Source organism: Rhamphochromis longiceps, linkage group LG22 (genome assembly GCF_057381845.1).
Source record: "Rhamphochromis longiceps isolate RC_006_pf linkage group LG22, R_longiceps_female_GT1.1, whole genome shotgun sequence".
Lineage (NCBI taxonomy): Eukaryota > Metazoa > Chordata > Actinopteri > Cichliformes > Cichlidae > Rhamphochromis > Rhamphochromis longiceps.
Window position 1 is genome coordinate 18,196,158 of NC_140577.1, and position 20,241 is coordinate 18,216,398.

Below are 20,241 nucleotides of genomic sequence, written 5' to 3' on the forward strand. Positions count from 1 at the left end.
TGTGTGTGTGGGCGGGTGTTTTAAGTGCCAAACTGAAGATCTTGCTAGGATGTGAAGTCAGGAGGTCTCTTCCCATGCAGGCAGCCAGTAGAGAGGAGGTGATTGATGGCTAATGAGGGCTGAACGACGAGTCGAGGCCAAACACACAGTATACTGCCTACTGTGGCTTTACCACATGATGGATAGCATGCTGGGATACAGTACCCACACATACACATGATGCAGTTCCAAGTGTGTGTGGAAAGGCTTCTTTGTGTGGTCTTAGTGGATGTGTCAGCATCAGACATGCATACTGATATCGAAAGTTGTTTTTTCAGTTCGGGTAGTCTTGGGCGCATGCCCTTTATTTCACTGTTTCATGAACCAGCAAAATAAATAAATAAAAAATCATATCTGGAAGTTAAAACAAATCTTGTGGTACCTCTGGAGCATTTCTGCTATGTTGTATCTTGTCTTCAGCCCATTTGGTTATAATCTAAGCCCACTGAGCCAAATCACATCCAGAAAGTTCACCGCGACACTCAGTGGGACATCACAGCCCATCAGTCATCTCGAACCCCACTGTTTCCTGCTCAGTGAATCCATCCCCATTCAAAAATTCCACAGACCTCACCTATATACACAGTGTGAAGCCTTGTATAAACCCTGCAACATATGGAGCGCTAGGAAACCATGTTTTATCCTCCAGGTTGGCTCAGTGATTAATTGTTCTGTGTGGAGTCCTGACCTTGACAGAGTTCCCTGCATATCTAAGAAAATACACAGACAATGACACTCACAAGAGTAGCCCTACTAATTATTAGTTTCATCATTGCTTGTGATGTTTTTGTCCGACGGCTGAATCTATCAAATGTATTATAAACCATAAGATAGCTTACATTGTTTTTCCCAGCGACATCGACATGGCATTTAAAGAATTTTGTTGCTAAGAGATAAAATATATATATATATCCATCCATCCATTCGCTTCCGCTTATCCTTTTCAGGGTCGCGGGGGGCGCTGGAGCCTATCCCAGCTGTCATAGGGCGAGAGGCGGGGTACATATATATATGTACCCCGCCAAATCTATATATATATATATAGATTTGTTAAAATGCCTCAAATTAATAAAAATGGTTAACACTATTTTTTTTAAAGTGGCTAGAAAATAATCAACAAATGTCATAATAACTAATCAATCGTGGCTGTCTGCGACCTCAAGCTGAAGAAACTTGACATTATTCAAGTTACATCAACTCTTGACATTATTCAGCGTATTTAAACTTTCTTTTTCTTAATTGCGAACAGCAGTAGGGAGACGTATCCATTACTGTGATTTAAAGGTGATGGCAGTATATTTATCTGAAAGGTGCCTGCTGCTAGAACAAGTGCGATCAACCTTTTTCTGAGGCTTGAGACTTGAGAATTTGTGGTTAAACATTGGTTGCATTGTTCTGAGCCTTTTACCGCGTTGTGAAAGTGACTGACAGTTGAACAGTAAGCCACCGTGCCTTTGAGTGCCTGCGATGTATCTCTCTGAAGCCCAAATGAAGCACTGCTTATGCAACACATTTCTTTTGAGCTTTACCGCTTCTTTTTTGTTGTCTTTCTTTTGTGCGAATCGCCATGCTGCTTTCTCCTTTCAACTCTTGTCCGTCAACGGAGACAGTAGAGAGCACAGAGCAAAGTTTACGCTCGGAGGGAGAAGCAGCTGTGACCAAGAGGGTGTGATGAAATTGAGCTCACCACCACAGCAACAGTGAAGATTAGTAGTTCTGTTGCAATGGACAGGAAGAAGCCATAAGCACCCTTTACATCCCCTGGCCCCACTTCCATCCACCCATCCCTGGTCTACTGAGTCCCCAACTCTCCTTTCCCAGCACACTCTCCATGGCTTCCACAGCTGTTATGCACCTGGATGCTAGCCTAGAAGAGAGGCAGCAATGCATGCCATCAATCTCTGTAAGGGGGCACATGTGGTGTGTGCACACATGTGTGAGTGTGTGTTCACTTCCAGAAAGCCAAAGGACATGATGGGCGATGGTTTGTGGGTAAAACTGAATGACAGAGATGTAGTTTTGTGTTGTTCGATTGCCCCTGTAATCAGTGTTATTTAATCCTAAATAAAAATCACAACTATGTCTACCAAAGGAAACTTAAGAACACCATGTTATTGCATTAAAAAATGTCTGTATTTATTTCGAGCCTGAAAGCGGGAGGTAAGATGTAAAAATAATAAAACCCAAGAGTGAGATGTGGTTTGGCATCAACCAGCATACATGCAAAGGTTAGGGAAAAGAAGAAATGTAATTTATTGATCTGTATGAACCTCTGAGATACCACAGATGAAAGAAATGTTTTTAAAAAATATGAACTCCTAGAACTTTTAAATTCGAGTGAAGGTCTCAAGGTTTATAAGCCCGAGAATTGTGGCAACACGGGTTGCTACAATAATGGATGCAAAAGACATTCAGTCTGAAAACTATGAATGTTTACTGTATTGAAACGCTTTTTAAGGTCAGTTGGGAAACTTTTAAGCATCACAAAACAAAGTACCTCCTCTGCAAGTCTGCTGAGTGCATTGATTCAGATCCACAGTGAAACAAAGCAGCAGTCTAAATAGACTGTTAAAAAAGTTCAAATATAGGTTTGTTTAATCAATTTTAAATCATGCTTTTTATTTGTTTTTGTTTCTAATGTCTCTGTAAAGCACTTTGAATCACCTTGTTGTTGAATTGTGCTATACAAATAAACTTGCCTTGCCTTGCCTTGCCTTCCCTGGTAGCAGAATGACATGGGTGCTAAGCAACCCTGCTTTTATGCAGGAATATAAACAGCTGGCAACCAGTTCAATAGAGACCCCTATTGCAAATACATCACAGACGACTTGGAGTCATCATCGCACTGACTCTGAGTGTAACATGTTGGCAATTTGTCTGTGTTTATAAATTAGGCAGCAGTTATTTGCAACCCTTGACTACTTTTTCGGAGAGTGACTGTAGTCGGTTTACATGAGTCCACAATTTTTGGAGGCAAGTTGCTTCTTGTGAGGTAACTTGTGCAACTGCCTCGCAATTAAAAGTGTTTGTCCCAGCTATTTATAGCAAATGCACAAAAATCACCTGTTCATTACAGTTTGCTACATATTGCACATAATTCTCCAAGAACAACTGAGAAGGCAAAGCTTCAGGCTATCAAACAATGCATCTGAAATGCAGTCAGGCCGACTTTGCTGTGACTCAACGGAGAATGTTATAAACCTGAACCAAAAGAAAACTAAAAAAGGAAGATGTTGTTGATTAAATACAATTTAAAGTTGACAGAGGCTCTTTTAAGATTTTAGGATATCATAAAATTGTTCCAAAGTTGACAAAAAGTTGAAAAACCATAACAGAGCCAATAGAGTACTAATAGTGAAATACTTAATGAGGCTGTCTCTGTGGACAATACAAAATTAATTATTTCCAATGCCATGTATTAATAAAAATATTAAAATGTGATAGCGGCACTGCAGGAATGTCAAGCCAACATCTTAATTAAAAGCAATTTATTCCTGAACGGCTTGTTTGCAAAATCAATTTTTCATTCTAAATGTCACATTCCTCCAAGTTTTGCAATGCAGATTGGCTGAGATATTTTGTTGAAATGTACATGGGACTTCTTTGCTCTCCCATGGCACACAAATTTGATTGGTTTGAGACGGAAGGAAGATGGATGAAGATTGTCCGTGGTTTGTTGTCAAGGGACCCGGAGAGGTTGAAACGTTGCTCTATATCTGCGTGAAATGTCTATGATCAGAAATGGCAGCTCCCATATGGATTTGAATCCAGGCACAACTGGCATACTAATAAACAAACTGCACACAGGCAGGGACGTACTTAGAGGCTTGCACAGGCAACAAATGGAGGAGAAACACAGTCGGCTGAAAGAAACTAAACATCTTCTAATGGGGTCTTAGATTTGTGGCATGGTCAATTTGAATCTATGCTTATTTGCATATTTAGTTTTATGGAAAAAAAACACCAATTTTTTTCTTTCAAATTGTGAATTAAACCATTTATATACCTGTACTGAGGTTATATCTTATTATGCCAGTAAATCATGCTTTTGATGTGCTATGGATCTACTAGAAAGACTATAGCTAAAAGCTGAGCCCGTGCGTGCAGCAAAACCCAACTTTTGATTTCCCCTCTATTAATCTACATCTTACATTAATGTTACTAAATTGTTTATAAAACTAATTTTCATAGATCTGGCTTTACAGTGCTCCCTAGTCTGTGTGTGCTGTTTGCACCAGATTCCCCATAGGTCTGCAGTTGGTAGTACAGAATAAAGCAAATGATACTAAACTGTATTCTTCCTATGATTTCTTAATGTTATATGAAATACTGTTTCTTTATTTTATATATCAATTTGTAATCAGTTGACTTCCAGTTGTACTGAGAGTCAACAAGCAACACTCAGTAATGAAGAACATCACTTAAAAAAAACAGGAACATCACTCCTACGTACACCAAAGAGTCTTTATTCATATTTTTTTCTCAGGAGATGTGAAGTCAAACCAGAGCTGGCCTTGTATTTGATAGAAAGCAAGCAAAAGGACTCCTGTGGCTTGTGTCACTCTTTTTTTGTTGAATGAGTAAGCAATGTAAGGCGTTTGCAGCTTAACAGGTCCATGTCTGTTAAGCTGCAGAGACTGTTTTTTTTATACTTAGCTCAGTGAGAAATCGAGTTAAGGGGATTTAATGAGCTACTTGAAGCTGTTTTCACACGTGCCTTACAGCCCTAAACTTTGGACATCATCCAGTAGAGGTGTGTGTGAGAATGCAAATGTCTGTGTGATTTAATCAGACACTAAGTAGTTTAGTGATGGTATAGTCGACGCGATGTCTGATTGTGCCCATGTAAGGATACCTGAGAGCTGTCTGGTGAATTAAAAGCGCTTAAGTGGTGGAGCATGTGTGCTACCTCCTGCATGCTCTATCCAGCAGCACCCTCACCTCAACCTCCAGTACTTCCACTACTGAAAGCACAGCTGAAGGTGACTGTCTCCTGCTCGTGTGACCAAGGACAAGTTCCTCTTTTACTGTCACTGGGTTCTGAGCACTGTTTGCATTTTGGAGGAGGACACAGCTTTTATACAAATGTCTCTGTGAGAATATTAAATTTAAGGATCTGCTAATGTCTAAAATCATCATTGCCTGTTGCTAAGATTTGGGCTTTTTACCAAAAGTCACCAAAAAGAAATAAAAATATCTTTAAAAACATTAAAGGTGATATAAGTCCTTTCACTTGACCATTTTAGCAGAATGTCTTTTTGTTTGTTAGACCACTTAACACTCACCTGTAAATCATTCCAGCATAAAAAAAAAAAGCATCTAAGTCAAAGGATGAACCATTGCTGTGCTACACATAACAGATACTTTAATAAGGTCCAGATACTGGACCTTTAGGCACTTTGTTGCAAGCAGGCTTCACAAAAACACACACATATCCCAATTTTTTTAGCCCAATCTGTGAAAAATGCCAAAGATAACACACTTTGGCAGATGTAAAATAGTGTTTTTGCACCAACAATGTGATTCCCAAAGAGGTAGTAGCCAAAAACATGGTATATGTGTGCAATGTTTCCATAAAAAATGTGAGGAAACTGGACAAGTGGAAAAGAAAATGTGGCAGCCCTAAAAAGGTATCTCCAGCATGTGAACAGTATCTGAAAGTCTTCTCTTGAAGAAATAAGAGGAAAAAAATCCAGTAACAACCTGACACACGATCTGAGAGATGCATCTGACCCTTCAGTTGATCTACTGTTCACAGAAGCTTCATCAGAAATGGTCTCAGTGGATGGGTGGCTGTCAAGAGACTATTTCTGATGAATGGAAAGTGGGAGAAAAGGCTGAAGCAGGCCAAATTACACAAGTCCTGGGCTTAAAATCAGTGGCAACAGATCTAATGGAGTGATGAATCCAAAATTTTGGTTCAAATAGTTTGAACAGCTACTGACAGACCACTGTGAGCTTATTTCCTTGACCTCCCCACTCTGCCTGTCTGTCTTCCTCCTCTGACATCATATTTTCTTGCTACCACCCAGCTATTCTCCACTGTAACGTCTTGTATCTATGACTTCATCTGTTTATTTCCTTTTCACTATCACACCACAAATGTCATCTTGAATTCATCAATCAACTATTTACTAGTCTAATAGGCTGGACGCATCTATTCTTCGTCACTTCATCACTCCGTCCGTCTCAGTCTCGCTGTCTCTCTCTTGGATCTACAACAAATGTTTGACCAAGCTGTTCCCCACTGTATTATTCAGCACTGTGTGTGAGCCGGTATCATCAGACATGTATGCCTGACATGATGCATTGGCTCTGTTTAATTATAGAGATGCTGAATAAATATTTACAGATGGCCGATTCGTCTTCTCCAGCACAGGCCCAAAAGTGCAGCTTATGAACCGTCAGCTATGCAGAAGAAACTACTGTCATTGTTTCTATTCAGAGGCTGAGCATTAAAATGCATGCATGTTTTAAAACCAGCCGTATTCAGGTCTCAGGCGCTGCTGTGTTAACACATGCAAGTAGAAGCTGTTATGAGGATGAAATCTGTCGTTTAAACAGGTTCTTGAGGCTGTATTAACCTATAGAAGCATTGCTGTGTTATTAGCTTCAAAAGCTGGCAGGTCTTGTCAGATACGGAGGACCTACTGGCAAGGTGAAAGAGTAAATGGAATATATTAAAGTTTTAAAACTCTACACTGGAAATGATCTGACTCAACCTGGTGTGAAATCTGTTTTAACTTGACCTTTACTGCAATAACATGTCACTTTAACCCTGACTGACTATTTAAATTGTTGTAAAATTACCTTTGTAAGAGCCCTTTGTTAACTGTAGATTCTGAATTGCACCTCAGCAGGCAGATAACAGGAAATCACTGGGTATTAACATCAAAAGTTTTTAAAAAAGGAAAAATAAGACGAGAAACCTTGTTACATTCTAAATATTCTATTCATCTATAAAATGTTAAAACAATACAGTTTGAGAGGAGAAATTAGGAATTAAAATAAGGCTGGATCTGGAAGTCAAACAACCCCTTAACCCAAAGCAAAGTTATATATGATGAAGTATACAAATATAAGCAGTGTCAATCAGGTTAAATAATAAAGCAGAAGGGAAAAAATCAATATGAAATTGTTAACTTTTAAATTAAGCAACAAATGCCTGCATAGTGTCTCTAATTCTTTAGGAACCATCGCTTGATCAAAGGGCAGGTCTCGTGGTAGCTAAAGTGATCAAGTGGCTCTGTAGAAGGATGTAAGTGAAAGTACAATGTGGAAATATAATCCTCAAGAAGCTTGGAAAGACTCGTTTTTGCAAAGAATTTTGTGGGTACAGCAGATCAAAGGAAAAAAGCAAACCTCAACCCATGTTCGATCATTATTCACACAGTGTAGCGTACTATATACAAACATGTGAATGCTTAGCAGACCCGTATTTAGAAAATATGATACCCCTTTAAAGTGCAGCAAAAGTTTCCATTAGTTGCTCAAGTCACACGCCAAAAAGTCTTTATACACCACAAAATTCTTCCTAATGCAGTCCAGCTTTAGACTTTGTGATTGACATTTATGTGAGCTCCGAGGTGCAGAGACTTGTATATCGCCTTGTTGTGCATGAGTTCCACCTTGGCCGCTGGGAGAGAACTACAGTAAAAGCACATTAAGCATTTCACATCCAAACTCGCTGGAGGGCTGCAGTGTTTCCTAATGCTCGACTTTTTATAGCACACATCAGAGCGCCTGTGTGCGTGCGTATGTAAAATATGTGCGAGAAGGTCCGCTTGCATGAGCGCCTACGCATGCTCTCGTGTGTGTGCGTATCGTTGTACTTGCCAGCTTGCTGGTGCTCCAAAGCCATCTGGTATCTGGTCAGTCTAGTGAGCTTCTGGAGGGCACCTGGCCAGCAGCTTGCTCACCTGGCTCTGCTAGCCCCTGCCAACCACCACACCTGGTCTGGCCAGCGCACACGGAAAGGGAACAGATTGCACAGTGCAGTTAAAAGTGCTCCAACACTAAAGCATGAAATATTGGATATGTTTGCAATTTGATGTATAATGTAGGATTTATAAAGAATACGTCTCTCTCTGTGAGCTGTTAAATATCAGCGACCACACAGATCTCAGTGATTTTAGAAGACGCTGCACACACTCCTATAAGATTCCATAATGACAAATGTCTACTTCTATCACATCTGTCCCAACAGTTCGTGCCAGACTGTGCCTACCCATCCATTTAGCATATGATGGCACTTCCTTCCTGCAGGTTGTCCTCTGCTATCAATTACACACTCCTCTCCCAGCAAGAAAGATGCTCTTTGTCCCCTGATGTACGCACACAAACAAACGCGCGCGCGCACCGCGGACACAGAGGGACAGACACCTGCAGAGTGTTTGTCACCTCTTCTGTTGACATCTGCGACCGCATGGCATTGTGGGAGAGACGGCCATCTGTTGTCGGCAAGGCTGGATTAGAAGGGGACAAGGGGGCGAGATGCATCATGCTGCTCTTTTCTGTTGGTCTGAGCTGTGTGAAGTGTTGTGCCGTGACGGCACATGGCGTTTGTTGTTTGAAAGTGAAATAATACAGCAACAGAAAAATGTACTTTTTAAATTATTATCATTTTTGTTATTATTATTAAATAGACTACAATTCCCCCTGCAAATGCTGCAAATTTAAAAGCTTCTCTTGTGGGCATTACCACCTTTTTTTCCAGGAATTCAACATGCGTGCTAATTACACAAAAGCAGTGTCCTGTAAAGAATGTTTTGGATTCATTAAAACCACATTTAATGGTTGCTTTTTTGTCAAATTGTACTCCCTCCTAATTATCTTGGAAATGTTTAGCCCGCTTCACAGGGAGACAGCACATGAATGCTTGATTGACATGATAGTGACTGCAAAGTTTCTTCAATTATCCTGGCAAGGTTACGATGCCTGCCTCTTGTTTCACAGCAGGTCCTATTCTGAGCACAGAAGTACTAAACTCTACACTTCAGTAACCTATGAATTTCAAGCCCATTGAGATTGTATATAAAAGACAAACGTGGAGTTCGAACCATTTAAAAAAAAGATTTTGATATTTAAAACAGGTGGCTGATGTTTGTCAGTCAGTTGGAGGCTATTCAGTCCACTTTTGTCTATATTAAAGTACATCAATAACTACTGGATTGACTTCATGATTTTTCTTACAGCTTTGATCCTTGGAAGAGGAATCCTATACTGACTCAGATGATCAGTTATCTCACCATTTAGAGGCATCATCAGGTCAAAATCGTAATTTGTTATGATTCTTAATAAAATCATCAGAAATCGCATCCCTTTTAGCTGTGGTTTATGGAATGAGTAACAAAAAAGCAAATGTAAGGATGCTAATTGTCATCATGAGCATGTACTAAGTCACACGGGACTAAAAATAGGACGGCTCCCTGTGACTAGGAAATTCCATGGTTAAATTGTTGAATTGCTTTGCTAGGAGAGTAGTTGCAATGACCAGTTGTTTGTGCAGACGGTTGAGAGTGTTGCACGCTCAAAGCTCTGTGCAACCTCTTTGGACTGCAAGGCAAACAGACTTGCCTGCAGTAACTCTCAGAGAGATTAGCAAATGACTGGTTGGTTGAATTCTGGATGTAAGTAGCTGATGTGAATTTATGTCTACGCAGATGGCAACAAAACAGATGAAAAGTAACTGCTATCTTAACCCCATTCAACTGCAAACTGAAAGCAAACTAACTCCACCTTGTTGCAGTTTTATCACCATCTCGACTCACCAAAGTTGCTTTGAAGATGGCAAGTTCCTGCGAGTGGCTGCAGACCTGTTCCTCATTGCTGAATGGACCATTTCAAAGGCTATGAGATCTCAAGGTCATTGCACACAGTTACAGTCATTTAGGTCTTGTTGAGTCTCCCAACTGTTTTCCCTTTTGTGACTGTAGCATTAGCGTTCTGATGCTAGCATTTAGCTCAAAAGCAGCATCGTGCCTAATGTGCGTGAAGGACTGTAGGCTTGTTCAATATGATGTCGTGCAGAATTTTAGCCATCTTCAGTGCTGTATGGATATTTTAAAAGCAGGCATAATTACAAAGAGTTTAAATTCAAGGAATCATTTAGCCCAGACCTCAAAAACACTGACTCAGTTTAGGATAGTATAGAACCTGCTTATCTTAAAAACACGAGTTATTTAAAGTTAGTTTGAGAATTTACTGCAATTTGTATGAATATATGAATAACTATTAACGGTAGGGCTATGTCTTTTGAAAAAATGCGGACTTTACTTTGATGCCTAAAGCTTTTGCACAACACAGTACAATCCCCAGAATTTTTTCGCGCAGAGAGTCAGCATCTATTCGCTGTGCTGAGAAAATTCATTCATGTAATACCCGTATTTACAACATCAGGTTTGCTGGAAATACAAAACATATTGTTCAGAGGGATAGAAAATACAAACTGAGCAACCATTTTCATGACTATGTAAAATTCTTCAATGTTAAGAATATACATGGCATCTTACTGTTAAAACAAAGGCAAATATTTGGTTTAAATAGGCACGGATAGAGTTCACTGGCGGCAACGGTACTCTGAGCCATGTGATGTTGGGAGAATAAATTTGCTTCACAAGAAATGAAGCGTTAACAAACAAGCAACTTCAGAGGATGTGGTCTTTATCTTGAGGGATCGCTGCAGAACGAAAAACAAACACCAACAGCAGCTTTGGAAAAAGTGATACCCCGACAGGAACGAGTAACGTACGGCTGAGATAACGAAGACATTAACCCACATATTCCTGAAGGACGTTCATGTGTGCAGGACGTTCATTTGGCTGGCTGGGTTGTGGGTCTGCTCATCCAGCCAGCCTGCACACTGCAGACAGATGTTTGGCCAGCCAAGCCTGCAGCGCCACAGGCAGTGTGTGTTCTAGAAAAACCCAGAGCAGATGCTTCTACCTGGTGTCCCACCCACTTGCCGCTCCGCTCTTGTGGGTATGCTTCAGTGGCCATCACATGACCTCAAAGCCGGGTTTTCAGATTGCGCGCTGTCAGTCACACTGGTGACAAAGTGGAGCGGCTCTGGAACTGATAGATGTCCTCGGGTCGACTCAGCATGCTCGTCAAGGTGGATCTGACAGGCTGAATTCATTTGTTTTGAATAATGAAATCCGATAGTGACAATACATTAGAAAGTATAAGGTGATTAAATCTTGGAAAATTGCATCAAAATAAACATAAAAACACATCACATAGATGCTACTTCTGATAGCTATTGAGTAAGTAAGATCAAAAGATACAATGCAGCATCAACATCTCTTTCAGCCTCATTTTCCCATGTTGTTTGCTCCCCAAACATAAAAACAATCACCATCCCGAACAAACAGAAACACACAATCTTTGTCCCTCTCCACGCTCCCTGTTACCAAACCCGAGGAAACTTTTGAAGAGATTCAAAGACACTCAAGATTAAAGATTTATTTTTTCTTTTGATGTTGCTGCAGCATTTCTGTCTGATTTCTGCAGCAAATGCAGTCTGGTAATGGTGGTTGTTTTTGGGGTTTTTTGCAGTGTGGCTGGTGGTGACCCAGAACTGCCAGAGACAGGGAGCTGGCCTGACGGCTGGGTTCTTGTCTTACACCCCCTCTAATGAGGAACGGTTCAGTAATGGTATCACTTCCTTGTAACCTCCAAGGACAGACAGTTTACTTGCTTCATTTACAATATTCTATGGTGAGAGAAAGAAGAGAAAAAACAAAAGAGTAGTAAGAAGCCTGGATGGCTTTGTTTTGCAGCATTTCTTGACAGTCGGGTGCACTTCAAGTCTAGCTCGTCTACATTATTACTTTTTACTTTCTCGCCTGTATAAGGGAACTTCTTTTGTTGCATTATGTCGATTTGGATAAAGAGATTCTACAGTTATTGTCTTGTACATCTGGTGTCTTTGCCATTTTTTTCCTATTGCTATGCAACAATGAATGCAATGAAACTTTCTCCCTTTTCACCAAGGAATCTTTGGTCGCACTGATAAAATTTAAAAGTCAAACATGTCTTTGAATGTTTTGATTTGATGCGTAGATTCCAATAAAGCTTTGAATTCCAATAACAGCTCATTGTTCTTGCTTTTATTAACTGCTCTATCTCTTAGACTCGTCAGGCATATCTCAGTGTGCTGTGTGCATCAGTGCATCTCTCTCCCATCTGGTCGAGAGCCAGCAGAGAATCACACTGCCCCCTAGTGCCCGTACTCATTAGTAACACAACAGGATTGTTGGGGCAGCTGTCAACCAGACAATGCTCTGGTACTCTGCCAGTGGCTCGATACCAAGATCTGTCATGGGCAGCAATGCACAACAATAGAATCTAGTGATTGGAGTGGTGCACACCCCTGGCTATGACACCGGTCCACCGCTCGCTATCGAATGCCTGTTGTTCCCCTCTCTCCATTCACAAGACCCCTACTTCAGCAATCAGTGCTACACATTTCAATAGACCCTGTGCTGCTGCCCCAAGGAGAGAAGATGAGGAATCCACGTGAGCTATTGTCAAATAATTCTGGCAAAGACCACAATCTTGGCTTTGCTGGATCTCTGAAAATGACCGAATGACGGGGCATATCACATCGTGGTGTTTGTTTCTGGAGTGAGCTGGAAATCCTTTGCTTTAAAGGGAGCTATTATGGTCATTTCCAGTTCCACATTTTGAATGTTGGACACTGTCAAAGTAGCTTTGCATGACTCACAGTTAAAAGTCTTGTTTAAATTCCATTGGACCTAGATGCATCCCCTCAATTAAAAAAGCATCACACTTTAGCACCATTTAAAACCAACTTTATTCTGATTGGCTGCCCCTAGCAAACAGAAGGCTTCAACGGCAGGTGGGAGGGGCTTCTATCCCTGAGAAGATAAGATTAAGGATATAAACTCTGAAGCCAGAGAGAGCCGAGAGAAGAAAAAACAAATCTGAAACTGAGCATTTAAAGGAGTCTGATTACTGGTACAAACACTTATTATTGGCTATGTTTAATATGAGCATCCACCATTGTAACAATATGACAGAAACTAAGCGAAAGCATAATATGTCCAGTTTAAGCATAATATATTTAAGATACTAAAAGGTGGGGATTCATATACAGAAGGGATAATAGTAGTGATGTATTGAGCTTTAACACCAAATAAACAATTAGTATCTAATCTTATATTTCAGTTTACATATCACTTGTCTTTCTGGCCCCAAGATACAATGTAAGCTCAAACATCCAAAGTAAATGCTCCAAATGACAAGACAGACTAAATACCTCCAAACAAACGATGCAAGACTACAGAAGGCGCTTTAACAAAGGAAGTATGTAATGAACCTAAGGTGCCTTGTCCCCAATATATCATCCTGAGTGAATTTGCCAACATCACTCTCTTTACCTCCAAGCATGGTAAATGAGAATTTATGCCCCCGCTACTTTATCATTCTTTACTTTTTTTTCCACCCCCATGAGGTAGCCATGCCATGCGAGACGGATATTTTCACCAAAGGCAATATCCCCTCGCAGTAATTATATCAGAGCGAGAGAATGGCTCATTAACATATGTTAGGCATGTCAGGAATTTACAAGCGCCTTTTGTAGATGCCTCTCATCAGTGTGCTGCTCCCATCCGTATGGTATCTCCTTTGAGGATGTAACCTCCTCATTTCCATACACGTCAATCATGCTGCGCGTGATGTTAAGAAACATGCAGCACACTCTGTATGTGGCAATCATAAGGAAGAGCTCAGTGATATGGAAAAGGAATGCATGTGCACACGGGTGGGGGTGTGTGTGTGACTATGCGTTTTGTGAAACAACATGATGAAAACAACGCTATGTGGGGAAAAAATATTATGATGATGTGCCATCGGTGCAGAGCGAGTGAAGTGAGCGTGTCTGCTCCTCTGTAGTGCGTTAAAGGGATGTGTGTGTGTGTGTGTGTGTGTGTGTATGTGTGTGTTTGTACGTGCAAAGACACGCATAAAGCTTGACACCAGAGACCAGACACCAGACCCACTAACAGACAAGTCCTGAGGCCACTGAGCGAGTGCGGCTGCTGCTGCACTGCTGCAGGACCCAACATCTGCTGCCTGCAAGAAGGCACACACTGTTGCCCTTTCACCCATTAGTATGATGCCAGCTGCAATGACCTATTTATCAGTTGTGGCCTTATAAAGTACTCAAATATATACATAGATTTTTGTCCATTGTGAAGATGTAAATAATGATATAAAGCTGGTCAATAGTTTTAGTTTCGTAGCCCTAACCTAATACTAGCTCCATAGTGTAGTAGCAGTGTCTCCTGGAAGAGGAACAGCACTCTTCCTCTCTCTATTGCGCCCACTGGTCGAGCGGCCAGTAAGGCTTCAGAGAGCGACAGAGAGCAGCAGTGCGCTGTGGGAGAGAAAAGGTAAAAGACCTTGTGCTGCACCTAACTTTCTCTCTGAGTGATCATTTTGCATGTAAGTGTAGCTGAGATCACAGCACCCGTGTGCAGTAATAAAATCACGAGGCGTTGTGGCCTTACACGATAGTTCAAGACTGACTTGCGTGGTGTTCAGTTCTGTGACCTGGCCCTCGTACTCTCCCAATAAACTAATTAGGTTGACTGAAAAAGGAAATAAAAGCATGTCCACTCGAGCAACTTCACATTTCTTTCTTTCTTTTTAAAACGGATGTGGTACGTGAAAATGACTCAAGAATACGGATCCATTAGCTGAGATTTTTTTAAAAGCAACCCAACTACAGCAAAGCAGGGGTCTGACAGATAAACCTATAAAGAGAGAGAGAGGGAGAGAGATAAAAGCGTTTGGTCCAGTCCTGCCTTTTTGCTCCAGCAAATTTCGTAACAATGACTGAAGACACAACGTTCATTTCCATCACCGTCCGCGCTCTCCATCTCTCCCTTTCATTCTCATTCATTGTCATTGCTTTTTTCCTTTAAGTGCACTTTCGCCCACACCACTTGGAAATTGATTGAAACAAAATGTCACAATTATGCCCTGTAGCTCGCCGCTTCAATTATTCATCAATTAGGGGCTAGGCTCCTTTTTTTCTCTCCTCTGAGCTGATTTTTCATTCAGTTTGCTCGAGATGTATGGCTCCCCTGCTGTTAACCAGTCCAAAGTCATTAGTTTCTGGGTTTGCAATTAAACCTGATGCATTATGCATGAGGCTCCGACTCAGCAGACACACGCAGCAGCGGCCGCAGCAGCTAGCGAACGAGCTAGTAAGCTCTGGAGGCGTGGATGGGAAATTAATTTGCTAGAAATGAAGTTCTCTCTAGCCCTCCCTCCCTCTCTCTATCTTTCTCTTGTCTGGCAGGTTGGAACAGATGCCACTTTCTGTAGAAGCCGATAGAGATGGGGCAGCTATAGCTGTGCAGTTTGATCAGCGCTGATGGGAAAAGGATGTGCCAAGGTGGATACAGACAGAAAAATAAAATATTCCATTGCTAAATGTAAACGGGTCTTCATATAGATTTTGCGCGGGTTAAACCCAGTGAAGGACTCCACAGAATTATCTCTTTACTGAGAAAAACAGGTGTGACAGGTATTCTCTCACAAAGGTTTTATGTTCAAGTATTTGTAAATAAAGTTGTTGTTTTTTTAATTGTGTTGTTTTATCTGTTTTCAAGGATTTTACATCGTTGTAGCTGGCTTAAAGCCTGCATTTTAGAGCCCCATTGAAACGAGGGTCCCATCAATGTTCATTTGCTGCCATCTAGTGGCTACAGAGTGAAATGTCAAATAAATTTAAAGGACAAAATCACTGAGGAATGAATCCATGTATGCTTCCAGACCTACACACATCACTTTGATATTCATTGAAACATTTTGTGCCTTCAGTTTAAGAGATGAAACAAAATGTATGAGATGAAAAAGAAGACTGTATCTTTAAATAAACTTGTATTTATCTTGTAGCAACACCAAAGTAGGCGTGTCCTTCTGTGTTAAAGCACCTGTATGAACAGAGAAGGGCACGCACTAGAATAGTGAGCATACTCCTCATTTTCATGTCCTGTAACACAAAGGCAACAGAGCTCATTTACCTACTTCAGTCATTATGTATGTAGCATTTTTCAGCCGTATTGCATACTAATGTATATCTGCTTTAGCAGGTGTCACAGAATTATGTTGTTGAAATTATGCACCCAAATAGGGAAAAAAACAATGGATTCACCTTCTTTAGATTTACATAATGCACACAATGCAACCAGGTGGTGAGGAAGGGGCTGCAGCAGACCGCACAAGAACTGGCGGTATCCAGCAGACGTCTTTAGATTTGGATAGTGGGGAAGCATCACATGGATTAGAGAGAACCTGTTTCTGTCCTCCCGCAATACAAACCTAACAACCACTTCCTACTGGTACAAAAGGAAACAGTGATATGGAAACAAAGCCAGCATTAAAGGAGCAAAATATCTATTTTTTTTAAAAGACTGACATTTACCTTTAATATAAGTACTTCAGCATACTGCACCGAAGTCATGAGCTCACACTGCACAAACCTGTTCCCTTCACAGTGCAGTTCCGTTACGGCCAAGTTATTTCACAGTACAAAAGTAGAAGCAGAGATACAGCTTGACACAAATATCTTAAAAGCTACCTTATCAGTATAGGAACACTATTTTCAGTCAAAAATTAACTTCAGGGAAATTTAGATCGTGTGAGTGGCCAATCAAATTACTGATTTTCCTAAAACTCTTGATTGGCTGACTAAAACAAGAAAAGAAAAGAAAAGAAAAGAAAAGAAAAGAAAAGAAAAGAAAAGAAAAGAAAAGAAAAAAAAAAACATGGAAAACTCAACAGGTAACTGGTGTGGGATTTTATGAGAACCCTCCTCTGGTAGGCTGGTCAAGTAGTTTCTGGCTGCAAAAACAGCTTTGTCAGCTCTTTGCACTGGTACAGCTGCCGAGGAAGCCAGGACAGCTTGTTGAAGTTTAGGTTTATCTCAGACAAGCGAGTGAGATGACCAAGCTTTGCAGGAACTTCCTCCAGCTTATTGTCCAGCACGCTGAGGTGTTCAAGCATAGTCAGACTTGAATTTGAGAGGAGGGGGGGTTTACATGCAGCATTTTCACAATGTGTGCACACGTGTATCAGAATTAAACTGTCATTAAATGATTTGTTGACTTCAGAACCTATAATTGCAGATATAGGGAGTCATAACGCACCTTTTAATCCCTGGCGGAAGTCTGTGAATCTGGTTGTGGTTCAGATTGAGGACAAGGTTCTTGAAGCCACCTGTAAAACATGAATATTGCACAGACACACACACACACACACACACACACACACACACACACACACACACACACACACACACACACACACACACACACACACACACACACACACACACACACAGATGATTGGAGCTTTGTATTAATCATACAAAACCAGTAAGAGCCTACCTATCACATCAGGTGGCACTACAGTAATTTGGTTTCTGAACAGGTACCGCTTTTTCAAGGACTCCAGATGGCCCAGAACAGCGGGAAACTCCTTCAAGGCATTATTTCCTAAATTCAGCTCAGCCAGCTTTCGGGCGTTGCAGGAGGAAAAGTATTTAATCACAAATCTGCGTGATGTGTAAAACATTTCAAGTGGCACCTTGGCAATTTTCCAGCAAATAGATAAGCTGCGAGCAAACAAACGAAGCGAGAAGACTCACTTGATGTAAGGAGAGCAGCTCAGTGGGAAGGCCTGTGATGGAGTTGTTGTTTAACAGGAGGACTGACAGGTTTGTGAGTCTGGAAACGCACTTGGGAACTTCCTTTATGTGCGTCGAGCTTAAATTTAAAGAGGCTGCTCCGGCATATTGAAGGAAATTGCCGTCCCGGGTTTCCTCCGTGGCGTGAGCGATAAGCAGAGTTTTGTCCTTTCCTTATAAGATTCCTAATTATTTAAAGTAACACTCAGGTATGCCATTCAGCTGGGTTAGTTACGATATCGGGAGCAGTTAGGAGAACAAAGTGATACAGAAACTGTTCAGATTGCTTTCCCAGAATCAACTCAAAGGTTTATTTGATACACAGCAGTTTATATAGAGAAAAAAAAGGTTCGTGTGTCAGCTTTCCCAGTTCAAACCGGTACAGACTAAATAAGGAAACGTCTTCCTGCCTTCTGAGCAAAGTATCCCTTGTGTAGTTTATCAGTTCAGCTATAATTTATGATCATCCCAGCAAAATACACTCCTAGACATAAAATACAGAGTTCTTTCATTAGTGAATTCTGAAACAAACCACCTAGCCTTTAACGAGCCTTTTTCTAAGAGATAAGGAAGGGAGGATGGGAGTAAGGAAGTGGTCTCATCTCTGTGGTGTTTTCGACCTTGGGGTACCAGCTTGTGAGTCCTACACATTAATTCTTGGGTCACAGAGAAAGAGAAAAACAACTAGTAGATGAGCCTTATTGAGTAACAGTTTTCCTGTATAAAACAATATCCTGTAAATGCTTACCGTGGTATCAAAATATCATAACAGTTCTCCCCTTTTATCATGAAATGATAACATAGTATAAAGACAGAATGTAATAACATAATATAAAGATAAATCATAAATGTGAAACAATCATAAATGTTAAACAAATCATAAATGTGAAACAAATCATAAATGTAACTAGTCCTTCGAGTGAGCTTAATATCAAAATCTTAAAAACAAGAAAAGAAGAACAAGAAAACGACATTCTCTTCTTGGACAATCGAGTAATTCACAATCTAATGCTCAATACATACATCAGGATCATCACCGATGACATCTGACACATAATCTGGGTCAATTTGTGCCAATTGCAAATACATTGAAGTAGCTGTACTAGTAGCTATACGGGTTATCATTGAACGTACACAGGGTACCACACAACAGACAATAATCATCAGAAACAAAATAATACATGCTACAATGGTTACAAAAGCTACAATTAGTTCCTTCCATTTTCCAAACGTGTCCTGCAGCCACTTGTCTAGCCACTGACCGTGACCTGCATTGGCTCTTAGTTCTATCTGCAATGCTTCAAGTTTATTCATAGCCTGTGTGAATGAACCGTTAGGGGCGGTATTATTGGGAATGAAAGTACAACAAACATCAACGGTTACTAGACCACAGGTACCGGTCCAATTAACAGGTAAAGCTAATCTAAGAGTATTATTGCACATCCAATAAGCATGTGGGATTGGTCTGGTCAGGCGCGTGACCATGTGTGATTTAACTAACTCCCCCCAGTCAGTATCATTTAAGACACCGTCTGGGGGAACAATGATCGATTCTCTGCTCGAACTTGAACTGTGTGTGTGTTCCTCCAGATATGATAAAACTTCAGCCATAGAGACAGCTAGCCATGTCTCATTACAGCGTGCACCTGGGGAGTCAGAGAAGAATGTGTAGTTATCCTTTGTATAATCTATGTGTGTGTCTGGGCCAGTTAACTTTAGTCTGCGCAGACATATCATACTAGTATTAAAATGGAGAGGGATCTGTCCTAAGGGCAGTGAGGGTTTTAACCTATTCTTAGGGCGTTTCATTGGGGCGCAGGTCCCTGCGGTGTCATTAGATAACTTCAATAATTCGCCTAATGGAGTCTCAGGGTTAGTTGGTGTGTGTGTGTGTCTAAGTAGGCAGTCGAGAGGGCTCAGAGTCAACTGTAAAGCGTCTTTAAAGAGAGCATTATCTCCGCCGATTTCCTCTAGTCCCTCAGTGAGGGGGAAACCGGATATGGGGTATCCTACTATTACCTGTTCTGGATTAGCCTTTGAACAGACATAACAGTTACTGTTTCCTAAATCACGAGCGGCTGTTCTGGCATTTTCATACCAGGCGTTAGCTCCTGCTCTAGAGGGTGCATAAAATGGTTCATTAGTGGCGTCTATGTTGCTATTTACTGATTTTAGGGAACGTGAGGAGTGCATTAAGTAGGTGTCTTGCAAAATAGAGCATGAGGTATAGTCAGCAAAATATGACCTGCAGAAATATGAACATGGTTGCAGTCTACAATACAAAATAGCAAAGAAAAATCCTAAGGTTAATGCGATAGATATGATAAATAACCTAAATATATAAGAAAGACAGTTCTTCAGTCGTCTCCTGGCCTGGTCCCAGGTTCGAGAGACATTGAATAAGCGTCGTATGATGACAATGGGCATTTCATTTTCTCCATTATCAGGATGGAATGAGTCTAGCTTTATCAGGTTAGACA

The 20,241-nt window shown here is 40.9% G+C and overlaps 1 protein-coding gene across 1 annotated transcript; it reads right to left on the reverse strand.

Annotated features, from left to right (window-relative positions):
• Window positions 1-15,958: 15,958 nt before the first annotated feature.
• lrrc69 (leucine rich repeat containing 69) lies at window positions 15,959-19,075 on the reverse strand. Its single transcript, XM_085395397.1, is given in 10 exon segments — window positions 15,959-16,066; window positions 16,229-16,318; window positions 16,320-16,409; window positions 16,499-16,596; window positions 16,846-16,924; window positions 16,927-17,086; window positions 17,223-17,292; window positions 17,463-17,589; window positions 17,723-17,856; window positions 19,024-19,075. Coding segments are annotated over 10 exon segments (1,008 nt in total).
• Between the last annotated feature and the right edge of the window lie 1,166 nt (window positions 19,076-20,241).